Source organism: Phodopus roborovskii, unplaced genomic scaffold (assembly GCF_943737965.1).
Source record: "Phodopus roborovskii unplaced genomic scaffold, PHOROB, whole genome shotgun sequence".
Taxonomy (NCBI): Eukaryota; Metazoa; Chordata; class Mammalia; order Rodentia; family Cricetidae; genus Phodopus; species Phodopus roborovskii.
Window position 1 is genome coordinate 25307501 of NW_026126588.1, and position 25026 is coordinate 25332526.

Below are 25026 nucleotides of genomic sequence, written 5' to 3' on the forward strand. Positions count from 1 at the left end.
ACCTTATATTCACAGCGACACAGATTCACAGTAGCTTCAGAGTGGAAACCGCTCGTGTCCATCAACTGAGACATGGACAAGCAAGGTATGGCACGTCAATAGAAGACAATACTGTCCACCCAGGAGAAGGAAGGTGGTGGAATAACACGCTAAGTCGAAGAAGCCAGACACGAGAGGTGCATCATTTCATCACATGAGACAGGGCAAAGCCCTGGGGACAGAAAGCAGCCTTAGTGGATGCTGGGAGCCAGGAGGAAAAAGGGAAGTAGCTGCTAACGGTACAAGGTTCCTTGTCAGTCTGCGCTGCCATTAAAACAATGCAAACAAGATACAAAACACTGAACTGGATATAAATATATATCCAATTATATGTACATTATATTATGTTTATATTTATGCCCCACATTTATATTTTATATAAAAAAATGTAAAACCTCAAGTGAGGAGGTAGAATCTGATAGCCTAGAAATCCGAATACAGAGCAAATTTCTTAATAATATACACGTGAACCTGGTGTGCAAACTTACCAAGATCCTTTTCCGGTCCTTTTCTGATAAAAACTTTACTGGCGGGTATTTCTGGGTGAAACTATAATACAAAGAGATTAAAAGGGAAAGTCAGTCCAGTGTGGTTCCCGGGTCATTCCCCAGGCTCTGTACAGACTGCACAGGGGAGCACTCCCCAGAACCCTGAGGACAAAGCCTGGTTTGGCAATCCTTCCAGGAAATAGCATTACTCCACCAAGGTGAATGCCAGCCCTCCATGTTTTGGGACAAACAGTTTTAATCCTTTTCTGTACTGATAGAGGAATGCCTTGTTTAAAGGTATATATATGTGTACATCTTTTTGCTAAACCATCTCAGGGGAGTATTTTGTTTTCCCATCTGCTCTCAGAGCATGGCTGCAGCTCCTTTCTCCTCCAGAGAGGGACAGAGGGGACATTGGATAGTTCCAGTTTGAGGCGTTCCTCACCCTATTCCTGCTTGGATCTAACCGGAGACAGGATGAGGGGAGAGGGGGCTACTGGCTGGCAGCAGCAGAAGATGAGAAGCACTTCCATGCTCAGCCAAGTAAGATCATGGAATGCACTAGACACGATAGTGCCACACACATTAATCCTCAGCCTGGGGAGGCAGAGGCAGGAGCATCAAACACTACCAGGCCAGCCTGAGCAAAATGGTGAGCATCTGCCTTCCCCAACAGCAGGAGTAAAAAGAGCTGAGATGTAACACTGATGAAACATGGAAAGACCTTGGGTTCAATCCTCAGTGAGCACACGCACGCACGCACGCGCGCGCGCGCACACACACACACACACACACACACACACACACACACACCCCGGGGAGTGGGGGAGGCAGTATCGTGGGGGTTCTGCTCAGATAAAGCACAAAAGCAATGTGAAGTCACCGGTCCATGAGGAAGACTCACTCTCCTGATCTAGAAGCTTCTTCAGCTCCTTTCTAGACAGAGTCCCTGGCAGCGCTTTAATGAATCTGTGTGCAGACTTTTAGTTACTGTTGTGACAGGAAAGGAGTGAGGCCGTCTGCAATCTCCCTGGCTCTAGCATGCACAGAGCTGGTACATGGGGCACGTGTTAATAGTCACCGAACTGAACAGAGTATCACGCTCATTATACAGGGGCTGTTCCCTGAGAACAGGCAGGCAGGCAGGCTGAAACGGAGCAGAGGCCTTTATTTTACAGTACAGAATTTCCCTAGGGCGAGCTTTCATATTCTCTAAGTGACAGGCTCCTCTGCACACTATGAACACAGGCAGACAGACAGAAGGGTGGATGAAGCCAAGGGTGACAACCCTAGATTCTCAGCTCTGAGGCCTGCAAGCAAGCTGCCTGCCGGGCAGCTGCATGCAGCTTGGTTTTCCCTGTTTCACAGTGGCCATCCCAGTCACAGACTGTCTTTGCCACATGCTGCTTAGAGCCAGTACATGTGGAATGTTCTCCATGCTGTGGAGAGCACACAGGGGGCCCTATGCCTTCCCAGGGGAGGCTGTGTTGGAAGATCCGGAAAAGCCGGACAGATGCCTTACTCGTCAAATGATTCTCTGTTGTACCATCTCCTTCATCTAGGCGTGTGGGAGCTGGTGTATAAGAGTCAATTGGTCCAGACATACACACCCACCCCTCTTCAGTTTCTTAGTAGGGTCACAGGTCACTACAGAATGAGAGGTCATGATGAAAGAACCCACCAGCTGGCAGCAACAGAGCGCAGAGCCATGGCTATAGCCCAGGAAATCTATGGAAAGAACTGAATAGGATATTTCCTTCCCTCCCTGTGGCTTCCCCAAGACTCTCCACTCTGTTGCTGTTTTCGGTCAAATCTAGGCATCAAACCGAGGCCTGAGAACATCTGGTCAAGCTCTCTATACTGATGAAACTCAGCCCTGACCCAGGAGTTTCGCTCTCTGTCTTAAGGGTCAGAGTTGGCAGGTACACACTGGAAAAACAGAGAAGGGGGAGAGACATGGTTTAGAGAGGACCAGGGGCCCAAGACTGCCAAGCAAATCTCAGGAGTGAGCGTCTCTCTCCATCAGCCACAGAACAAACTGAATCTAAGTTATTAGCTCTCGATGAGGGATCATGCATCAGCATTCTCAGGGCTTAGCTCTAAGTCACTAGAAGATCTTCATAACGGAGGGCACTCAAGTCCCTTCCACAAAGGAGGAGCACTTACACAGAGCCCTCACATGCCCCCTACCCCCCACAGTATGCTTTTGAGACTAGTATTAGACCAATCCCAAATAGGCAGACATGTAAGAAGGGCCACAAATAGGTAACAAAGTTGTCAAAGCTTCTGACGCCTTCTTCATACTCCTGACCAGAGACAAAAGCCTGAAGGCCTGGTGGGATCCCTCTGCAGTTGACATGTTTGATAAGTTCAAGTTTAAGGTGGGGGTCAGGCCATGTTACTGTGGGTCTGTCAGCTTCTTGACATTATTGAAGCTGACCAACCCCAAATTAGGGAAGGAAGGCCCCCTCAAAGACCCTTAAAACCCCCAACTGTTTGTTGAGGACAGGCTGGATTTCAGGTACGTGACTCTCCCCCCCCCCCACGTGTCCTGCTCTGGTTAAACATGGAGAAGGCTAGCACAGTTCAAAGTCCTCCCTCAGAGTGTCTTCCTCTCCCTGTGCTTTCTGTGTGCATTCCCTTACATCCAATAAAAGCCGGCTGATCTGTCTCAAGCGTCTGAGATTCCCCTGCTTCAGCTGTGTGTTACACTCACGATTTTCCCTGCCTTTAAAGCCTTTAATCAGAAGAGAGAATGAACCCGGTCCAGACCCCTAGGCAGTAATGGCTGAATCCTCTCAAGTGGCTTCCGACACCGACATGGGGGTGTACGGTGTATCATTACAATATAGTCACTGCGTCGTATTGTTTGGGGAGAAACCACCAAAGCCTCTGCTCCTGCTCACCACAGAGGCAATTTCTCCCCAAATATCTTTAAACTATAGCTGGTGGAAAGCGATGTGGAACCCGAGCATATGGAAGGCCAACTACAGCCCCTTGAAAGGAAACTCGCTGTGTTTGTTTATCCCAGGGCGAAAATGGCAAGAGGTCTTCTCAGAGGTTACACTTTAGAACTAAATCTCATGGTGTGCACCTCACTGGAAAAGCAACCAGGACCCGATTATCACTTTATCAACTATTTAAGGTCACTCTAGACTTCAGCCTTAGGCTTTTAGGGCACTCATACGAACAGGAAGCACTCTCACTGGGATCTAAGTCGCCAGTGGGGTAAGAAAGCAGCTTAGCAGCAGCGCACACGGAAGGTCCTGGGTTCCAAGCCCCACACCACAATAAGGGAAAACAAAACCACCATCTTTACTGGGTGTGTTCAAAGAACACTGAGAGGAATGGAGAAGAGTTGAAGCAACCGCATGCAGCAGGCTCTCCGAGTGCAGCCAAACTGCAGATCAGAAATCGCTTTCAGTGTGTGCAGTGAGCGGATGGGATACTTTTCCTCTTGTCGTTACTTCCTACTTGCACAGCATGCTCCCTCCCTGGCCAAGGCAAATCATTAGATATGATTTAAGTGTCCAGATAAAGAACCGAGGATTTATTTTCCTCATGGAAGGCACTAGAACCACACCAAACACCAAGATCGACTGCAAAAATCAGTATTGACAAACGGGAACCAACGTGCAGGCTCAGGGCAACAAGAGCTATACAGTGTGAAGGCTGCCTGCAGAGAGAAGGGGGAGAGAGAGTGGGAGCTGTGTGGGGAGGGAGAGGAGGGCCATGTAACCCCTGCGCAGGCTTGTGCAGAGCCACTGTCCTCACATATTCCCTGTACATAATCGTCAGCTACCTCATTTCGTGTAGGCAGTTTATACAAAGTAATAAGCACACTTTAAAAAAAAAAAAAAAGCACATTATTATTTCCAGAAACATTCTTATCTTGTCAGGAGGATGTTTCAGTTGAGGAGGTGAAAGCAGGGATCCAGTGAATTCCAGCACAAAGCCTCCCTAGTCACATCCGAGCTGTTCCGGCTTCTCCTGCAGGCCTCACTCACCAAGGAGAGCAGAACTGTTTTTTAGCAAGAAATCAATATGGAGGCCCAGAGGGCAAAGCCCTGCCTCTTTAAGGCAGCTCTGTCTCAGACTGACAGAAATGCTTTGGTGGAGATGCTCCCTTGCCTCAGCTAGTTTAAGAATACAAAGAACATCACAAAGGTGTCAACAGGAGCCAACAACCCCTGACTTCTGAGGGATTCTGTTTGCAAACTGTTGCCTCTGGGAAGCTACCTAGCGGGGGTTTTCCCCACAAAACCTACATTCACCAGTGAGTCTGTTTAAATAAGTGAAAACCTGCGAAGGGCTATTTCTTCCCGTGGACAATTTATTTGTTCAAAATTAAGCAGTCTTATTGAAAGGAAGGATTTCTGGCTTCTAGCCGATGGAAATACACAAAACAACAGAACTTCTGTACAAAAATCATGGTATGCAGATCATAAAAACCACAAATAACATTATTGATTGGCCGAGGGAAAGCCCTTACCATGTGCTTCATTGTACCTCTGATTCATTCTGCTCTCTGTTCTTCTAAAAACTTGTGAGCAGTGGCTTCCTCAATGAGAGCTGGAAATAAAAGAGTTTGCCCGACTGCTCGCTCAGTTGAAGATAGGAAAGTGAGCAAACATGCTTGTTGGGATCTCTCTCCGTTCGTATATGCCAGCCACTAGTCACTTAAACATTTTAGAATCAAAGAGAAATGGCTCCCCATTTCCTCCTCTTTGCTCTGGACTTGACAAAGAGCTCACAGAATGCTAACACAATAACTAAAAACATCCCAGGAAAGAGTAACTTTGTATTAGCGTTTCTTATTTTTAATAATTTATTCTATTTTTAATAAATTAGTAGGCGTGGATTGGCGTGTCGATACATGTATCTTAGAGTGTGTGAGAGTAAATGAAACTGTAATGTGTAATGCTAATTGAATAAATGTTCTCAAGAACAGAGATCACATGGTCAGAAAACATCCCTCCATATTAAAAGTCTTAAAGAAATTCAAAATAGAAGAAACACATCTCAATATAATAAACACTGAACATGATAAACATACAAACATACAGCTAGCTTAGTAAGTGGGAGAACTCAAAGCATTCCACTCAATCCAGAACAGAGGTGCCCACTTTCTCCACTCTTATTCACTATAGTATTGGAAGTCTCAGCTAGAGCAATTAAGACAAGGGAAACAGATAAGGGAAACAAATAGGAAAGAAAGATGATGATATGACTGTGAGATAAGAAACACTCCTCCAGAAAACACTCTCAAGCAAAGGCAGGATACAAAATCAACAATCAAAAACTCAGTAGCATTTCTACATACCACTGACAAATACACCAAGGAAATCCAGGGGGGAAAAACACTGTAGCTTAAAACAAAGAAAAGGAAAAAAACAGCTAAAAAACAAAGCAAAACAAAACCTTGGAATAAGTCTAACCAGGGACATGGGAAAACCATGATGGAAAAAACTTTGAACATTGAAGAGATTTAAAAAGCCAGTAGATGGAAAGACCTCCCAGACATAAGATTGTCAAGATTAATACTATGAACACAGCTATTCTACCAAAAGCAATCTATAGATTCCATGCAATATCAAAAGTCTAATGGTGTTGTTCTTCACAGAATTGGGGCAATGAGGTCCATATGGAAGCAAAGACCCAGGTAGCCAAAGAAATCTTGAACAAAAAGAGCATTACTGGTGTAATGCCATACCTGATTTCAAGTTACACTATGGAGCAGCGCCACAGTAATAAAAAAAACAGCATGGTACTAGCACAAAAAGAGACACACAGACCAATGGAAAAGAACTGAGAACCCTGATTCAAGGCCACGTAAGTACAGCCGCCTGATTTTAAACAAAGATGCCAAAACAAAACAAACAAAAAAGCACACTTAGAGAAAACAGGGCACCTTTGTCAATAGTAGGCAGTAGATAATGCACAGACTCATACGTTGTCAGAGTGCTAAGAACAAGTGACTGTTTAGTGCCCAGCCTTAAGTGCTAACCTACATCATACCCCAAGGCTCATCGGGACCACAGAAGTGGTAGAAAGAATCAAAGAGCCGATGGGTGGCAAGTTATGCTGTGAAATACTGTTTGGGGGACATGACACGCCACCGCATCCATGAACTCACAGCAGCTATGGATACCTGCACAAGACCAGTCAACATCCCAGCAGTCATCACTAACTAACTGCACAAGACCAGTCAACATCCCAGCAGGCATCACTAACTACACAAGACCAGTCAACATCCCAGCAGGCATCACTCACTGGAGTCAGTGCATTGCCAAAAAACAACAACAAAAAAGTGGGGGGGGGCAAGAAGGCATGTGTGTTGGGGAATTTGGGGGAGGGGGGGTCATGGGGGAAAATAGTCTAAAAAATACAAAAAAATAAAAATAACTGTGGAGAAGCAACTGTCGCATCAGCATTCCAGGAGCTGCACAACCATGGGGCCTTCATGTGGGTTTTGGGGTTCCTAAGGGTAAGCACTTTATCCACTGAAGTATCTATCACCCCAGTCCCAACTTTACCAAAGTAAAAATGAACATCAAACAAATCCCAAACAAACAAAATCTCCCTTTTTGTTTTCTTAGTGGAACGCTATTGCTTTCACAGGAAATCGCCCTTAACAACAAAGTATTTTTTAAGTGGCTTAAAACACCACATCCAGGACTTGGTGTGGTAGCGCTTCCCTGTAATCCCAGCATTTGAAAGACTAGGCAGAAGGACCATGAGCTCGAGTCCAGTAAGGATAGAGGGAGCTACAGGAGACAGCATAACACAGACAGTCTCTAAACAACCACAGCTACGTTCCAACTTTAAACACTCAGGTAATTAGGGAAGGAAGGGAAAGGTCTCTCTAGAGAATGCCTTAAATTTTTATATTCTCTGAGTTCATATATAACGTTCTTATATCATGAACTCAACTGAGATGAACATTCTAAACACTGATATCGCCTGTTACTCATCTAAGACATTTTCTTAAAGTCAAAACAAACAAAAAAAGTGTGCATACCTTTTTTCCAAATCTCTGATTTTCTCTCTCAATGGTTCAACAATCTGGAACAAGAACACAAATCAGTTTTAAAGCAAGCAGGCTTTCTGTTACTTTTGCCCTAGCTTAACACTAGAGGGAACAGATTTTAAGAGGGCAAAATGGTCTACGGGCTGACAAGCAGAAAGTCCCCATAGGAACAGAATGTTTTAGTTGCAGAAGCATGGGAGAACATCAAGCTGCTATGGGTCCCCACCCCCCAACCCCCAGGGAGGTTGACTGACACATGACTGGATCAGGCCCAAAGAGGAAGAGAGACTAACCTCTTCGATCTTGCTTTCCAACTTTAGTTCACCGTTTTCCTGGAGAGACCTGTTGAGCAGAAAGCTGCAGAACTGAGATCAGTTGAAAGACTCTGTGCCTTCATGATTTGTTTCTGAACTAAACCCCCCAGAGCAAATCCTACTTAAAGACCCTATGCCGGTCTTGCTCAAGTACTGATCGACACTTCCAGATCTCCCCAGCAAGGGGGCACAATAGTGGAAAGTAAGACAGTGCCAGGGAATCTCCTCAGGTCTATGAACAAGTGGGCTGTTAGCCCCCCACCCCCACCCCAACAGACTGTTTCAATTAAACTAAATAATCTTACTGCCATGTTACACCCAACAAGAAATTTTAAGATGCAGGGTGTAGCATGTCTATAGGAGTCTGTGTTTGTCTTCTGGGCTTTCTCTGGGATTTAACACAAAATGGGAGTTATTCCAAGGAAAAACAAGAGTACCTTTAAATGAGACCTGAGCACCCCACCTATCCACACACAGCTGCCTTTGTTAGTGGACACACACTGGCAATGGGGATCAGATCAACACAACCCCAGCAGCCTTGCAAGCAAAACCAATTCCACAAGAAGAGGTTGCTAGGGGTGGGAAAGTCAGCTTGTTTCTTGTGTGCAGCTTGAGGATACCCAGTGCCAGCTTCCCCATCGGGAACAGCAGTGCAACTCTTCAATGTCCTGATACCAGGAGATCACAAAGTGGAGCAAAGGCCTCTTTAAACAGACAAGTGCCCTGTTGTAGCATATCTGCTTGTAAAATGAATGTATTACTCTTCAGCTGATTTTTTTTTTTTAAAGTGTTGCTTTTTGACTTGGTCCACAAGGATTCTCCTTTATACAAGTATCCCTACTGCCTATCAAAAAAAACAAAGTTTAGAAAGCCAGTTTGGGGGCTGGAGGGGTGGCTCAGAGGTTAAAAGCACTGGCTGTTCTTCTAGAGGGCCCAGGTTAAATTCCCAGCAACCACATGGCAGCTCGTAGCTATGTGTAGCTCCTGTTCCAGGGGATCTGACATCTTCACACCAATGCACACAAAATAAAGTTAAGTAAATTATTTTTTAAAAAGAGAAAGAAAGAAAGCCAGTTTGGTAATAAAAGGCTATGTAATCCTAGCATCTGGGAGGCTGAAGCAGGAAGATCATGGGCTTGAGGCAATCTGGGCTACACTGCAAATTTAAAGGTAGCCTTCACTACATCATAATATTCTGTCCCCAAACAAACCAAACAAAATAGAAACAACAACCAAACATGCACACTCAAATCAGAGGGCCCCAGAAGCCTTAAAGCCAGCCAGGAAGGAGGTCTAGATAACCATATCTAGTACAGAACAAGAATCTTTAACCTGAAAATCCAAACATCTAAAACTCAAAATAAGCTGAAATCTGAAACAAGGTGAGCACCAACAAGAAACTTCCATAGCTGACTTCAAGTGACAGGTGAGGGTCAAAACCCAGGCTCACCAAAAGTATCTCTAAAATCACTTTCAGGCTATGTAAGTGTAAGAAACAAATGAATTCCATGTTTAAACATGCTTTCTACCCCCACAGTTTCATTATACATGCATAAATATTCCAAAACATTTTAAAGAAAATAAACAAAAATCCTCTTAAGATCTGAATGCTTCTGGTCCCCAGAAGTTTGGGGGTAACAAGGAAGGCTCAAGCTGTCTCTGGCTCCCAAAGGCAGAAAGGCAACCAAGACTTCTGGAAAAGCTGTGCAAAAGGCCCTGTGTTCCTGTTCAAGCCACCCAGAATGCATGTGACATGGGAGTAGTCAAGGGAGTGTCCACCCTGTGCATCTACAGGAAGAGGGGGATGGAGACAGGCACACAGGGGCCACCAGTGCCATCTGAACCTCCCTGGGATAAAATCTAAAGCCAGTAGCATCCCTTGAGAACACACAGATGTGTGAATAGCATAATGGCTTTATCAAAAATATTCCATTAACTCGTGACCCAACGGAGTTACCACTGACCCTATAGAAACCCAACCATAATGCCCAAACAATTAAAAACAATTACCTCATGTTAACAAAGTTGCCCCAAACAGCTGCAAGAGAAAGGAGAAGAAAAAAAAAAAAAATCAGTATTTAAGTCTATAATATTCAGGGATTCCAACTGACTTAACTTTAATTTTTATACGCTTTATAAAGTTCACTAAAGAAGAATTCACAAAGACAATAACACATAGACCATTTTCAGGAAAACCAAGACTATGAAAAGTGGAAAATAAGATTCCCATGTAGTTCTGCAGCTCTGGTATTTGGAACTCAAGCACGTGCTTTGAAAAACATTTTGCCCCCAACATTCTGCTTTAGAAAGATCCACTCCTAAAAATAAAAGAGCTGCACACCTTAAAGAACCCAGGTTCGATGCAAGCTCTCCCCGAGCATGTTATTCGGCCAGAGCCCAGAGATGCTCTCTAAAGTGGTGGTCAAGCAGGGGGAGTCCATCTTTCAGCACTTACCAGCTTCCTACAACAGCCCTCTCCCTCTATAGCAGCTATGGACCGGGTGACTGAGCACAGATGACTCTAGTAACAACAGTGACATCTTACCACAGGTATCTAAACACATCAAAATGTTGAGAACCCCTAACTCAAAATCCAGTACCTGAAATGTGCCCAAATCTGAAACTCTGATTACCATGATGCTACTACGATCAGGAAATTTCATGCCCTGGAATCTAGTTTCCTGCTCAAAATTATTTAGAATAATGTATAAAATTATCTGTAGGCTGCAAGTATAACAAACAAGTGAACTCTGTGCTTAGAGCTGGCTCCCTTCTCAAGACAGCTCAAAGACCTACAAATACTCTTCAAAAACAAAAACAAAACAAAACAAAACCTCTGAAGGGGCCAGGGCTGGAGAGAGATGGCTCATTTATTAAGAGGACTGGCTGCTCTTCCAGAGGACCCAGGCTCAATTCTCAGCACTAACATGGTGGCTCACAACTGTCTGAAACTGCAGTTCCAGGGGATCTGACACCCTCACACCAATGCACATGAAATTAAATGTTATTTAAAAATAATAATAATAATAATAATAAAACCTTTGGAAATCTGAAACCCGTCTGGCCCCAGTTATTTTAGATAACGAATACGGAGCCTACTAGATTATGAAACGTCACTTTAAATTATCAAGCAGAGGACAGTTTTGCTGTGAGTGCTCAGTGCTCCTGTCTTCTCTTCTGTCAGGTATGTATGGGGAATTTGAAGGGTGACGTCCTTCTGTATATGTATATAAAACACTGTTTTGCCAATAGCCAGCATAGGCGGGGTTACCAGACCAGGAGTAGGCTGGGGAAAAAGGCAGAGAGGGGGCCACAGAGAGACGTCATGTAGTGACTGGGAAGACAGGATGGTAAGATAAGGCCATACAGAAATACAGAGATTAATAGAAATGCGTTAATAATTAAGAGAGAGCTAGCAAGTAAGAAGCCCTAGCCTTAAGTCAACAGTTTAAAAATTAATATAGTGTCTGTGTGCTGATTTGGGACTCATCAGCTTCGTGACCAGGTGGGACTAAAACTTCTGACTACATGAACAATGTAGATTACATTGGCCAGGAATGAACTCGGTGTGACGACTGCTTTTAAATGTCTGCTTCCCACAAGTCTGAATCACCTGAGAAATGTCAACTGTCTTGATTGCCCTTGACTGATGTGGGGAAGGCTCGCCCCAAAAGCAGGCAGCACCTTCAGGTGGCAGCCTAGGTAAAGACCGTATGGGAAACAGAAAATCACTTGCCTGTTGATCAGGTGCCCTTGCCTCTTGCTACCAAATCAATTTACTTTGTTGCTGTTGCTGAGGACCTGTGGCTCTCCAGGAATCCTCCAGGTGTTTGGCAACAGACAGGGACTGCTGAGGCACCCGCCTTGCAAACTAAGCAAATACCAGACTCTTGGTCTTCCCTGGTATATAATGCAACTGTTGTTACTATTTCCAGAGTATTGTTTAAACTGATCTAATATATTCTAACAAATGTGTATTGTGTGTGTTTGTGTATTCTATGGGATGTTTGTGTGTGTGTGTGTGTGTGTGTCTGTGTGTGTGTTCTACAGGCTGTTCCTCTAGAGAACCCTAACTAGTACAGATGGCAAGGAGAATTTTAACACAGCTGACCTTGGAACATTGAGGCCGTCTTTAAGCCATGGTTCTATCACAGTCCTGGACCCTGTAAGAACCAGTTTGCAGGAGCAGAACTCTCATGTTGAAGCTCCTTATGCAAAGGCTTTCCACTTAAATGAGGACACAGTTGTTAGTATTCGGGCATCTGTACAGCCTGTCCTTGGGGTTCTGACAGGACACACCCTCAGCTGCAGCCACTAAGAGCACCACCTGTGCACATTCACTATGTTCCCTTTTAAAGCGGCCCTGCCTACTTCCCATCCTTCTCTCTCATTCTACTCTCCCTCGTCCCCCCTCTCTTTCCCTCTCTTCTCTTTCCTGCAGCTCCTGTCCCCAAGGCTGGTCTCCTCTTCCCGTTTCCCCCATTTTATGATCCCTTTCCCTAATAGAAAAAAAAAAAAACCCTCCACTTGAACTCTGCCCCATGACCCCCTCCTCTCTCTCTCTCCACTTTTATTTTTTAAATTACAACAGTAGGATGTATATGTACCTGAGTTCTGTGCAACCACCAGATGAATGGTATGTGCGCTGCAGAGACAGCTTTCTTCCATATATAAAGATGGCAAATCACAGAAAAACTGGTGGTCTAAAGCCACCGGCACATTGAAAGTGTCTAAGTGTTCCTCGAAGACACAGAATGCAAAGAAAGCCATTTGGATGACACATACAGAAACCTATGGGGAGGGCGTCTGGGTTAGCTAGAAGGGGGACAGACTCTCCAAGTTTCCTGGGTTATTTGAATGTTAACACCGTGAACTAAAACTAAATCTCAGAAGGCCTTAGAAAAGTTATTCTTGCGTCACACTCAAAAGTTCTAGTCTCTGTAATCTTAACACATACGTATCCCAAACTTTAAAGAAATTACAAAAAAAAAAAAAAAAAAAAAAAAAAAACTTTCGGGGGGGGAGGGGGCAAAGGCAAAACAGGCCTGCCTAGACGTAGCTCTGTGCCATTTCTGGATGGAGATACTTCTCTACACATAAACTATGGGCATCTTCTCTGTGCTTCCCATTCCATCTTCCCCACACTGGGCACTTACTTTCCCATCTGCAGATTTTCCTGACAATTTAGACTAAATTTCTGAATGGGTTCAGTCAGACTTTTCATTCTGAGTTCATGGGGGTAAAAGGGGGCCAGCATGCGGGGAAGAAGGTCTAGGATGACCGCCTCTAAACCAAGTGCCCAGGGGCACAATCTGCACCTGTCCCTCCTTCCACAAATATGACCCTCAGTGGGCTATCGCCTAACCCGGGAAGCACTCCTTAGGGCTCATTTCCCACAGGCGGAGCCATCAGCGTGGGCAGAGCCCTCCGTGCCACACAGCTGCTCCTGGAGATCACGCTAACAACGTGCCCTGGCCATCACCAAGTGTTGGGGGTGGGGTACGGCAGGCTGAGTCAAGTGTGTGTAGGAATGGGAGTTACTGAAGGAGAGGGGGCGAGACCAAGAGTAAGAAGCAGAGGAGAGAGGAGGGAAGAGGTGTGAATACAGGGTGGGGGGAGGTGGGCTGCAGATGGGGGACTCAGAGTGGAGGGGACTGCAATTGTGGGGCAGGGCAAAGGAGGCAGGAGTTGTGTGTGTGTGTGTGGGGGTCGTCTCTGGAGGAACCAGTCATGGTAAAAACACAGCAGGTGCGTGTGTACAGCAGGACAGACAGATATCGTAGATGTAATACAGCAGAGTAACTGAGGGTTAGAAGAATGTGTCATTCCATCGCCTAAGCTCAGAGACCTGAGGCCATGGAGGACTTGATCTAAACAGACAGCAGACCACCTGGGACCACCGGAGTGTGCAGCTGTCTCCTCTTTAGCCACATCAAATGTCCAGTGAAGGAAGGCTGCTCATTACCCACCAATAAGAAACGGGCTGGTGGAAAGGAAACTGACTGCCAATTCAATCCAATCAAACCATGTTCAGTACCATGTTTTAATATCTTCAATCCATGGTTGGTGTGATCTCTATTAGGAACCCACAAATATATTCAGCCGACTACACCTCTTGCCCTGCCCCCCCCATCTTATCTGTATCCCATCAGAACTGCCTCACTCAGAATCCGGGGGAGCCACTGTGGCCTTTTAAGTAACCAGTGGAGTGAATGGAACAGGGATGTAAGTAAACTACACAATCACAAAGGAAACTAAGGGGAAAGATCCTAATTTGGCAGAGTCCCCTTTAGAGGACCCCTTAGAGTTCATGGCCATCCCACAAGCCCTGCCTACCACTAACTCCCATGGGCATCTCAGGTATGGATCCTTTCTCCTGGCGAGAGCCGCCCCGAGGCCTCCAATCTGCAGCCGCTGACATAACCCAGCTGCCTGCTGGCTTCTTTAAAACAAAAACCCAGGCACCTACAGTATGTGTGTCAACGAGAGTTGGCCTGTTCTGTTCTGTTCTGCAATTTCTGAAATGCTATAAAAATGCTCGACAACACTAAGAATAGCACTGCAAGATCTCAGCACCCTGACAACACTGTTTTTCCTCTCCAGCACATTCAGACTCCCTCTGAAAAGAAGGCTGTTTGAAGAAGGCCAAATGTTTTCTGTTGTTGCCCTGCTTTACTTATTTATTTTGGTTAAAGAAACTCAAAATAGCTAAACCAGGAAGGAAGAAGAAAAAGAACTAACAAGAAAAAAAAAAAAAAAAACTGGTGGATAAATCTGAAAGCCACTCTGCACAGGACCTCCCGCTGCCCTTCTGGCCTGCACGTCCCTTCACATCAAACGCCCACCCCAGCGGTTTGTGTCCATGTTCTTCATACACACTGGCCTTTGGGCACAGTAAGTTTTGAGTATTTATATCCCTGAAAAGCATAGAGCACAGATGCTCCATTTCCTAAGGGAAATAGCAAGGCTTGTCCCAAGTTACAATTTCCTGAGGAAGGACAGATGAAACCCCTCTTTCCAAAGAGAGAGACAGCCCTAAGTGACTGCTCCTTGCCTTGACACCCCTCTGTTCTCCCCAGCTTTCCTCAGACTGTCACATTTGCAGAGCGTGAAGGACAGTTTTAAAAGGGGAAGGCTGAACGAGTGTGGGCACACCTGGTGACGTGTCCTGGCAACTGGACACTTATGCATGAGAGCCACGGGACTTCACGGCAAACGTGGGCAGCTGTGAACAAGTTCCAGAGTCCACGACTTATAAAAAAAAAAAAAAAAAAAAAAAAAAAAAAACCTGTCTGTGCTTCACCCAGATGGGAGAATAACAACGGTGAGGACAAACTTTCGTCTTATGAGAGCTCACTGGTTTGCGGAGGACACGTTCTTAACGAGTGGTTACAAGGTGGCACATGCCAGGTCTACCGCCAACATGCGGCTTCGACATTCAGGGCAGAGAGGCCAATGTGAGCTTCTGCTGGCCAGGCCCACTGACCTTCCATGTTCTGCCTCTGCTGCCTTCAGACCTCAGGGTCCCATGCCCTGCCTCCTGCCTCTCTGCTCGAGATTCCCCTTCACCTTCAACTGCTGACATCCATCAGCTGAAAGCAGCCCTCCTATACTGACAATGCCCTGTTCCTTCAGGTTCTGACAGCCTGTTTCTTGAGGCACTGGGCACTCTATCTTGACCAAGTTCTAGAGGATGACATCAGAAACAGGAAACTGTTAACAATGGAGATACCCAGATCATGAGCCCTGCTTCTGATTCCAAACGTGTGGACTTTTCCCACACCCGGGAACCCGCTCACCAAGTCTCTAAATGCCAATCTGGGCTCCCAACAAGGGCATTCACTCTGCCACCAAGACCTCTGAGGCAAAGGGCTTTCTCCCACGGAGCTGTTCCCACCTGACATACCATCTGTCATCTGACACCACCTGCATGGCAGGGGTTCCTGTGGACACCCCCCACACACACACACACTCGAGGACACTCTGCTTATAATTACTAAGTTTGTGATTTGTCTAACTTGACTGGACAGAACCGAGAACAGGCAAATGAAGCAGCAGCACACACCGAGGTCAGAACCAGGGTAGCGGCCATGCCCTCTCCAAAGCCATTCCAGCAGCTTCACCAACCCAAGGAAGAAACTCAAATCTCACTGTACCAAGGTCCAGTGAGTGGGGCTGACACTTTCAGTTCCATGCCAGTCTCCCTTGTGACCAGCCTGTTTTGGGGGGGGGGGTGCTTGTAGCACAGGCTAGACCAACTCACTGGCACAAACGAGTATTTTGAGAAGGGGCAGAAGACATCTCCATCACTCAGTAAATTCCAAGGGTTTAGGATAACTGTGCCAAGAACCCAGGGCAAAAACAAATATATCCTTGTATTCTATCACACCAGGCCTGTCAATTCCAAGGTAAAGGGCGGTTAACAACCCAATACAGACTCTCAACAAGTGAGAGGGAAGTATATTAAAAACTCAATAGAAAAAGGCACAGCAAGAGCTTCCAAACATCTGAAAGACGCTCAGCCACTCGAAAAGAAAAGCAGAGGACAGATTAGAACTGTAGGGGCAGTGTTAGGTGGAGACTTGGCTACTGATCTACTGCTGTGATGAGACACCGTGACGAGGGCAACTTACAAAAGCAATAATTTTAATCGGGAGCTTACAGTTTCAAAGGGTGAGTCCATGATCATCACATCGGGGAGCTCCCAGCAGACTGGCAGGTGCAGCGGTGATGAGCAGTAGCTGCTAAGAGCTTACACCTGATCCCCAAGTTGGAGGCAGAGAGAGAAAGAGGCTGGGAATGGCTTGGGCTTTTGAAGCCTCAAAGCCCACCCTAGGTGAAACACCTCCTCCAACAGGGCCACAACTGGTAATCCTTCCCCAAACAGTTCCACCATCTAGACACCAAGGGTTCAAATGTATGAGCCATCCTTATTCAAAACTACCATAGGTGGCTAGACCAGTATTGGCAAGGCATCCCTGGAGGCCAACGGGAGGCCAAAAGAAGCATGTCTGAGCCCCATCTCTGGCTCTTGGAAAAGACACAGCCTTCCAAACTGCCCCAAAATTATACATTACAAAATTGCTTGCTTTCTCAAATTAATTCAAACGGGCCTGTCAATCACCTGGCCGGAGGACCTCCCCTTCTTTCATGAAAGCTGAAAGACGACAACAACTAACCCTTTAATGGCATACCCGCAGACATACATCCCAGAGCGCTTCCCTCCACGGAGGTGCTCACCCAGCTTTACTGCTAAGCCCTCTAAACCAGCCAGCTCCTTGGAGTTCGACCTCAAGGGCAACTTGTTTTTCCTTCTGAATTTTTGGATACTGTCCAAAACCCTAAGCTCGACAACCCGGACACTCTTGAGCATTCTCACTGTCTCTGAAGGGCCCGGGCCTGCCCCCACACTCTCTCAGGCTGAATCATTGCTTTCTGCAGTCTAACTCATGAACTGTAACTCTCTTTCTTCCCACAACCCTCTGGGGCTGAGCCCGCCTGCCCTCATGCCTTCCTGCTCCCTAGTCCTTCTTCATGGGGATTGACAGCTTACCCGCCCTGTTGTTGTCCTCTCTGTGATAAGACGGTCCTCCAGCTTCTTTGCCAGTCTGCTTTTAAGTACTTCTGTCTAAGAACCTACAAAAGGGAACCCCAACTGCCCTTTTCACATGTGTGTAAAAAAAAAAAAAAACCAAACATTCGCAAATACATTCTTGGGGGGGGGGCACTTCTCATGAAACTGGTAGAAGCCTGTACACAAGTCTGTCCACTGAAGGAGGTTTTTTTTTTTTTTTGGAAACCAGGTCCCTTCCCCATGGTATACTGGTCCTGAAAAATAAAACACTGCTCAGAAGATACACACACCAATAAAAGGGGCTGGCCTCCACAAATCCTCATGCATCTCAACAAGATGACACATATGCATATGCAGAAGTGTGCGTACACCAGCAACATCCAAGAGAAGACGGACCACCGAGCTAATGACGGGAACCACACAGTGAAGAAGCAGGAGGAGACTGGACAATCCTGTTCTGTGCCGTGCACATGGCTCACACGCTGTAAACACCCACACTCCCGTCACACACTGAAAACGCCTGCGCAGGCTGGGTGAGCAGCCCAGCACCTTATCTACCTCGAGAGCGGTTTCCCCCTCAGATTGTGGGTGCTACAGGGCTCTGCTCTTCTCTGCTGCTGCCCAAGAACACTCAAGGACTGTAGTGCATTCTGCTAGCCTGGAAAAAGACCCACATCCAAAAACACTGAAGTCTGGTTTCTGCAGAATTTAAAGTTTTCTTTTCTTTTTTTTTTTTTTTTTTTTTTTTTTTTTAGCAACACTATAGCACTGAAAATATATCATCTGGAACAGCCTTAGTATTTTACCTGCAGACAGAACAAATGAGTAAACACATTGATGTTGGTGGCAATATTTTCACTGTCGGAGAAAGGAAACTGCAGTGTGAAATGTGTGTGTTGGGGGGGGCAGCCACACTGAAATTTATATTGGAAGAAAAAAAATAGCTGCCATTTCCCAGCTATGCACAGTGACAGACTGAGGGACATGCACTTTTAAGTGAAACAATGTGACAGCTAGCCCTTCCAGTCCATCAGGTTCCCCATCACCAACAAAAGGAGCAACTCAACATTGTCTTCTGATGTGACAGCATCATTTTGGGAAGCATTAATTATAAAAATTGGTTTTGGTGTTAAGACAATCACTATGCCACTGTATTATATCTCAAGTCTGTAACAGAATGTATGCCCAAATTTAGTAATAATGAAGCAATCAGATAAACCCAAAATGGCGGTGTTGTGTCAGATGACTGACGTGGGTTTTAAATTTCAAAAGAGGTAGATATCATGAGAAACGTGTGTGGTGTGTGTGTGTGTGTGTGTGTGTGTGTGTGTGTGTGTGCATGCAAGTGTGTGAATAAGGCTATTCATTCAAGAGATTTAGCAGACATGGCAACCAAAGGAAAGGCGGTGCATACATCTTTACTGGGTTCTACACTTAAAAAATAAAAACAGACTAAGGAGATGGCTTAGAGTCAAGTGCTTGCCACACAACATGAGGGACTGAGTCTGGATCCCCAGCACCAATGTAAAAGGGCCTATACAGACAGCAGTGCAGGTCTATATAATCCCAACGGAGGATCCGAAGACTTGCTGGCCAGCCAGTCTAGCCATATCAGTGAACTCCAGGTTCAGTGAGAGCTCAATATCAAGATGGAGAGGAACTGAATTGCCCTATCGTCTTAGTCACAGCTAGACACAGGAAGAGAAAACCACAGCATCATCTTAGCTTGCTTTCACATCAGAACACTAGCCCGAAGGTGAGGGTCATCATGCCTGTTCTGTCCTGGGCAGGCCACAAAGAAGGCCATTGTTCAAGGTCACCAAGAAGAGAGAAAGTGTTACCAGAGAAGGAAGGGACTTTAGCCTGGAAACAGTGCCTATCGGAGGCACAGGGCAAAGCCTGGCGTTTTCCAGAAACATCAGAACCGGCTTCACCCTTCTCAAACAATACTAGAAGTTGGGAAGGAATGGAAAATGCTTCCAAATCCTGAAACAGACGCTTTTCTGGAGTCCTACCTTCATTCAGTCCCTAACATAGAAAGGACACTGTGGATAAAGTGTCGCAGTTCCTGACTGTAGGCAGAGCCAGGCAGGCGGGACTATTAAGGCTGAGAGTCTATCCCCCAAACATATCTGGAAGGAGCTGACTTACAAGCAGCCTGGAGAAAGACAACTGGCAAAAAAAGAAAAAAAAAAATCACATAGGATCAGTCACAATACAGAGAGGAAACACATTTAAAAGGGGGAGGGGGAAGAACAAAAGCTCAGGGCATGGCACCCATCCAGCAGCATTTAGTCACGCATGTAAGCAACAAATGATCTCAAATCTAAATCGTGTGGACATGGGGATGGGGTCAGCAAGAGCATGGCGGAGGGGGAAAGAATGAAGTCATGAGTTACAGCTCCTTCTGAAAAAAATGAAGAAGCATAGGATTCAGAAGTACAGCAGGACCTAAACCACCAAAATCAAGGGTGTGGTGCCTGGTGATCAAGTGTAGCGGGAATGTGGCTGCTGAACAGCACCTCACGAAGGTTATCTTCCCAGAGACCTTGCAAAGACTCATCAGATCTTCAATTCCATCCAGGCTGAACAAAGAAAGCACCGCCGGTAAGCACTGGGAACCTCCACCAGCTACGTGGAAAGTTGTAGTTTGAACTCATTCCCTTGGGCTCTCTCAATGTGCACTGCCTTAAGTACCACATGGGCTGATGCAAAGGCTAGAGAACATGGTGCAGACAAGAAAACACCTATCTGCACGAAGAAGAACTCAAGAGCAAAGTTGAGTCAGCCTAGGGTAACACATACTCACTGCCCTGGTACAGAAGGTGCTCGAGGGCGAGGGCAGCAGGTGCAAAGGCTCGGAGGGCTTGAGCTCTGCTGGCAGAACACAAAGATCATTTCCACAAAGCAGACTGAAGGTGAAGGTGCTGTGACTGCCAGTGTTTGTGTATTGTCACACAGAGGTAACAGGGATGCTCTATTGTAAGGGGGGGGGCAGCATTACTAAAAAGGAGGAACAGAGATTAGGAATCACAGGCATACCAGGACTAGACCTAGGTGATAAATCTTCACTGCTAACGACAACATACTTTGGCTGCAGGACACAAAGAAATCAAACTGGAACCAATATGAAAATGGCCCCCCTGCTGGCTAGCTTTCATTGTGCCAAAAGCTGTTAGTTACACAGGCCACTGAGGGGGTGAAAAGTCATTGATGGTATGTATCCTCACAGGTAACCTCATGCCATGAGACCACCAACCTTCCAGGTAAGATGTACCCAGTGTGGTAATGATACCACAAAAGTTAGAGAGAGCAACCAAATGCTTTGGATTGGTCTGAAGCGTGACCCACAGGAATGAATACAGGCCTACTGCTATAAAGCTGGTTAAAAGCCCATGCATGGCTCAGAAGGTCACAAGCTCCAGGTTGACATTAGTGTTTATCACACGGCATCTACATCGCCCCTCCCCAACACTCAGGGGGAATGTCTTAGAAAACAGGAGGAAAGAACAAACTGCAGGATGGGAAGGAGTGGTGTGAGCACTGTCTTTAGGACGTGGCATAATCACTATACCCATGAAGTCATTCAGCTACGGTTACCTATGCAAGATCAAGTCAATAGGATGGGTCAACATTCCAACCTGTCAGTACTAGCTGGACTTAGTGCATTACTAACAACAAAAATAGAAGACATAACAGGGTTGGGAATATCTAGGAGAGATGAGGTGTACAGGATCAGGATACATTGTTTACATGTGTGAAACTGCCAAAAACAAAACAAAAACAAATAAAAGGTATTCTATTCAAAAAGAAATCACAGGTGCTGCCACTAACTACATTTCCAGCATCCTCTGACGTCGTGACCAATCAAAAGCCCTGTAACATTTTCCTGGTAAAGCAACTCAGACTTAACATTGCCACTCATCATTAACACTGTCTCCAACCTAGCCTTTAAATCCTCATAGCTACACTCAGCACCCACTCTCTGAGCTAGACCAAGACCTCCCTGGCCTGCTCTGGTCCTTGCCTGTCTAGGTAGCTTCTTCAGTGTGCCGGGATTCCAGTCCCAGATACTACCTTGCATTACTAGACTACTGTTAGCTCTTCAGAGCCACAGTGCTTCTGCAAGTACTGCTTTTTCTGGAAAGCACTCCCTCCTGTTAGCTCCTACATACATGCCCTTCATTCTCAGCTCACATCCTGGCTTACCAGGGAAACCAATATCCTTGATTGCTCACACTTGGGAGTCCCTGGCATAAACTTTGAGAACTCCCTCCTGACACATCATTTTGCTTTCGGACACAACCTTATTTGCAGGAGTACTGGATCCGTGCCCTTCCTTCTCTTCCTGGATCCCTCAGAAGGACATTGGGTTAGAGAATCTGAGGCCACCATGGATTACAGAGTGAAATCAAGACAAACCCCACAACAAAGATTCTCTCTAAACCACAACAATAGCATCTTAGGAGAAGCTATTAGAAATGGGAAATTTTCAGGACGCACCCCAGACCTGCCGAATATAAAGCAAAGTGTTTTTTAAAAACCCACTGGGTGACTCTGATGCACTCAAATATGAGACGCCTGTTCTGAACTGCGGGGTCTAGGTTCTGTACCACCAAAGCAAACATCTGCACACTGCCGTGCAATGCTACCGCCACGTTCAACAGCTGACATCGTTCAAGAGTGAGTGAAGCATGCTGGCTGTTAAAACCTCCTGCTACGCCTCCAGAAACTCCCAACATCCTAATTCTCAACACTGATGCCTCCTCACCATAGAAGCTCTCCCTACATAAAATCAACGCTGAAATAGCTGCCCAAGAGCCTGACTGAGTTCTAGCCCCAGGTCAAGGCCTTTCTGGGTGCAGGAGTGAATCCTCCTGACTCACACTCGGACTAACAAATCTGTCACGCTCTAAATTTTCTCCCCCATAAAATGGTAATAATCGTCACATCGCCCACATCTTGAGGTACATGAAATGATGGACTGTGGCAGTGGCGGCAGGATGAGGATCACACCTGCACATACAGTTACGCACTCAGCTAACTTTGGCGTTACTTATCACCACAGAAATAACTACTCAGTTGAAAGGGGGAGGTGTTTTTCTTGAATGTGAGTTCTTCTCAACACAGATCACTCTTCGCAGCTAGTTTTTCCTTCCCTGCAGGAACCAACCAGATCGACCAAGCGATCCAGAACTTCTCCTAGCAACCCAGAAGCCTTTCCAGAGCGTCCTGGCTCCTCCTCCTGGACCAGCTAAGCTGTAACAGGCAGGCTGCATCCCACCAGTACCTTCGATCCATCAGCTAAACTCCACTTTCCCAAGTACCTACTCACCTGGGAATCGGAGACTGGAAACTAAATCACTCAGCAGATTTCATCTCGGTATGTCTGCCACGGTGGCCAGGATTTAAAAGCAGCTCACGCTGAGTTATTTTTAACCCAATTTTGGTACTTGGTAAAGTATTAATAGCAGCTATTATGTCCCCGCTGTATGGCTCGAAAACAACAACAAAACAAAATAAAATAGGACTCTGCCTCCTCTGACACGCTAAGGGTCCCACACACTGCCTGCACTCCAAAGAGACAGGCTGTGAAGACCCAAGTGACACCCGCCCCGCCCGGTCCGGGCTTGCTTGGCCCTAGTCCCACCACGCCGGAGGAGTACCTCGAACGGAGTAAGAGGCTGGGGCACGGCCTGAACACCGGAGCATGGCAACACAGGACATCCACCGGGCATGGCAACACTCGGCTCCCCCCAAGAGTTAAATGCTGAGTAATTTTCCTGCGTAGCAAACAGTCAGAGCGGGGACCCTGCCAATGGCTACAGTATTTTTATCCTACTTAACCAGCACCGTCTCCACGGGTGTTCCCGAGAGGCACTCTCCAGAATCGCTAGCCCGGACCGAGCGGGCTCCCCGGACGCCATGGACACCGTGGCCAATAAGAGCTGCCAGGGGCAACGAGGTCGGTCGAGTCCGCAGTGTCTACGGCTCAGGGATCGTGACCATCGCGTCTGGGCAAAGGCCCCACCACCGACCACCAGTTCGGACGCCGGGCCTACGCGGAGATGGGCTGCAAGCAAAGCAACAGCGGCTCCACTGCACAAGGGCAGCCTCGTGGAAGCGGGGACCCGGCTCCCGGCCCTGCATAGTCCCGCCGCTCGGCCGCAGCACCCGTTCCCCGCCGCCGCGCGGGAATGAATGGGCTCCCGCCCCACCGCGCGCGCACTTACAGGCGGCGTAGGCGAGCAGCGCGATGCCCAGCAGCAGCTTCATCCTCCTGCGGTTGACTGAAGAGGCCAGGCGCAGCAGCCCCTTGCTCACCATGCCCGGGAACCACACGGGTCCAGGGCCTGCCGCGCCGGCCAGCCGCTGCACAATGCGCGGCGGCCCGAGCCCCACCCCCGCGCGCCCGCCCCGCCCCCGCGCGCTCCGCTTCCTGCCCGCTGAGCCACTGCGCTCGCGCGGCTGCGTCCCGGCCTCCGGCCCCGCCCGCAACCACACCCCACCCACCTCCTCCTCCTTTCCCGCAGGCGCAGTGCGGCGCCTGAGTTTTCTAAGTGTCAATCAAGGAGGGAAGGGCCAGCGCCGGGGGATAGCCCGCAGCGCGCACGCGCACGCGCAGGCCGATGGGTTTGCCAGCTCTGATCGGCGGTTGGCGCACACTGGTCGCGGAGCTGCGATCGCGTTGCTTAGGGCGCTTGCGCGTTCCTATACCCGCTGCGGACGACGAAGTGGACCGGTGCGGTTCGAACCGAAGGACTAGCTTGTTGTAGTTGGTGGGTCTGTTAATGAAGCCTTTCTTTTGAATGAGGCATGCAGGAAGTTGCCCGGACTTGCGAGCTCTTCTTTTTGCTTAAGTTGCAACAGTGCAGGAAAGTGATAAATCGCAAACATTGCCAGTGAATCGGCGACACTTTTCTTTGCATCTACTGCAGTTTCTTTCTTTTAAAGATAAAGCGCATATTATCATAAAGGCGTTGCTGATCGTAGAGTGCTAGGACAAACCGTGGTCAAAGATGACATGGAGGCTTAAGAGGGACCATTGTTAAGGTAGTAAAATTGTATTCAATTGTATTCAAGATGGTTTTAGTATGTGCACTATGTGCAGTACTTTAATATATATGCATATATATTGTATCGCATTATAATATAATAGGACAGTTAAGGTAAGCCAGCATCTGCTACCTTAGGCAAAGGCTCAAAGAGTCTTCTGCTCCTAGAAAGCAATTGCAAACAAAACCTGCTACTAATGAGGTTCAAAGGGGCCACAGTCTATCCCCAGCTGACAGCCAAACTTGGCAGTACTATCCACAAACTTGGCAGGTCATCCATGTGGTGCTGGTTTTCAGAAGCATTAATGATGCAACAGTGAAGAGGTTTGGATTCTTCGTCCACAGTTTGAGAGCTGCTGAGGTCAGGCAGTGCATGAGGGTAGTTGCTGCATGAAGGCTCTGGGAGGTTACTACATCAGGCTGTGGAAATGAAGCATGGGTTGCAGGGGATAACCCCAGGATGCTAGAGATGCCAGAGCTGGGGTGGGGGATATATGCCAAGGAGAGCTGCATACAGGAAGTGAAA

At 46.9% G+C, this 25026-nt stretch overlaps 1 protein-coding gene across 2 annotated transcripts in view; it reads right to left on the reverse strand.

Annotated features, from left to right (window-relative positions):
* Uxs1 (UDP-glucuronate decarboxylase 1) overlaps positions 1-23849 on the reverse strand; it is a 54415-nt gene extending 30566 nt beyond the window's left edge. Inside the window, exons 1-5 of one of the 2 annotated variants that reach the window (XM_051204242.1) lie at positions 23679-23849; positions 9882-9909; positions 7851-7899; positions 7549-7592; positions 528-588 (exon numbers count right to left, since the gene is read on the reverse strand). In XM_051204242.1, the coding sequence (XP_051060199.1) occupies positions 528-588; positions 7549-7592; positions 7851-7899; positions 9882-9909; positions 23679-23772 (276 nt within the window). In that variant the 5' untranslated portion in view covers positions 23773-23849. Of the gene's footprint in view, positions 1-527; positions 589-7548; positions 7593-7850; positions 7915-9881; positions 9910-23678 lie in introns of both variants that reach the window. The other variant, XM_051204241.1, reaches the window with a different exon arrangement.
* Positions 23850-25026: the final 1177 nt, after the last annotated feature.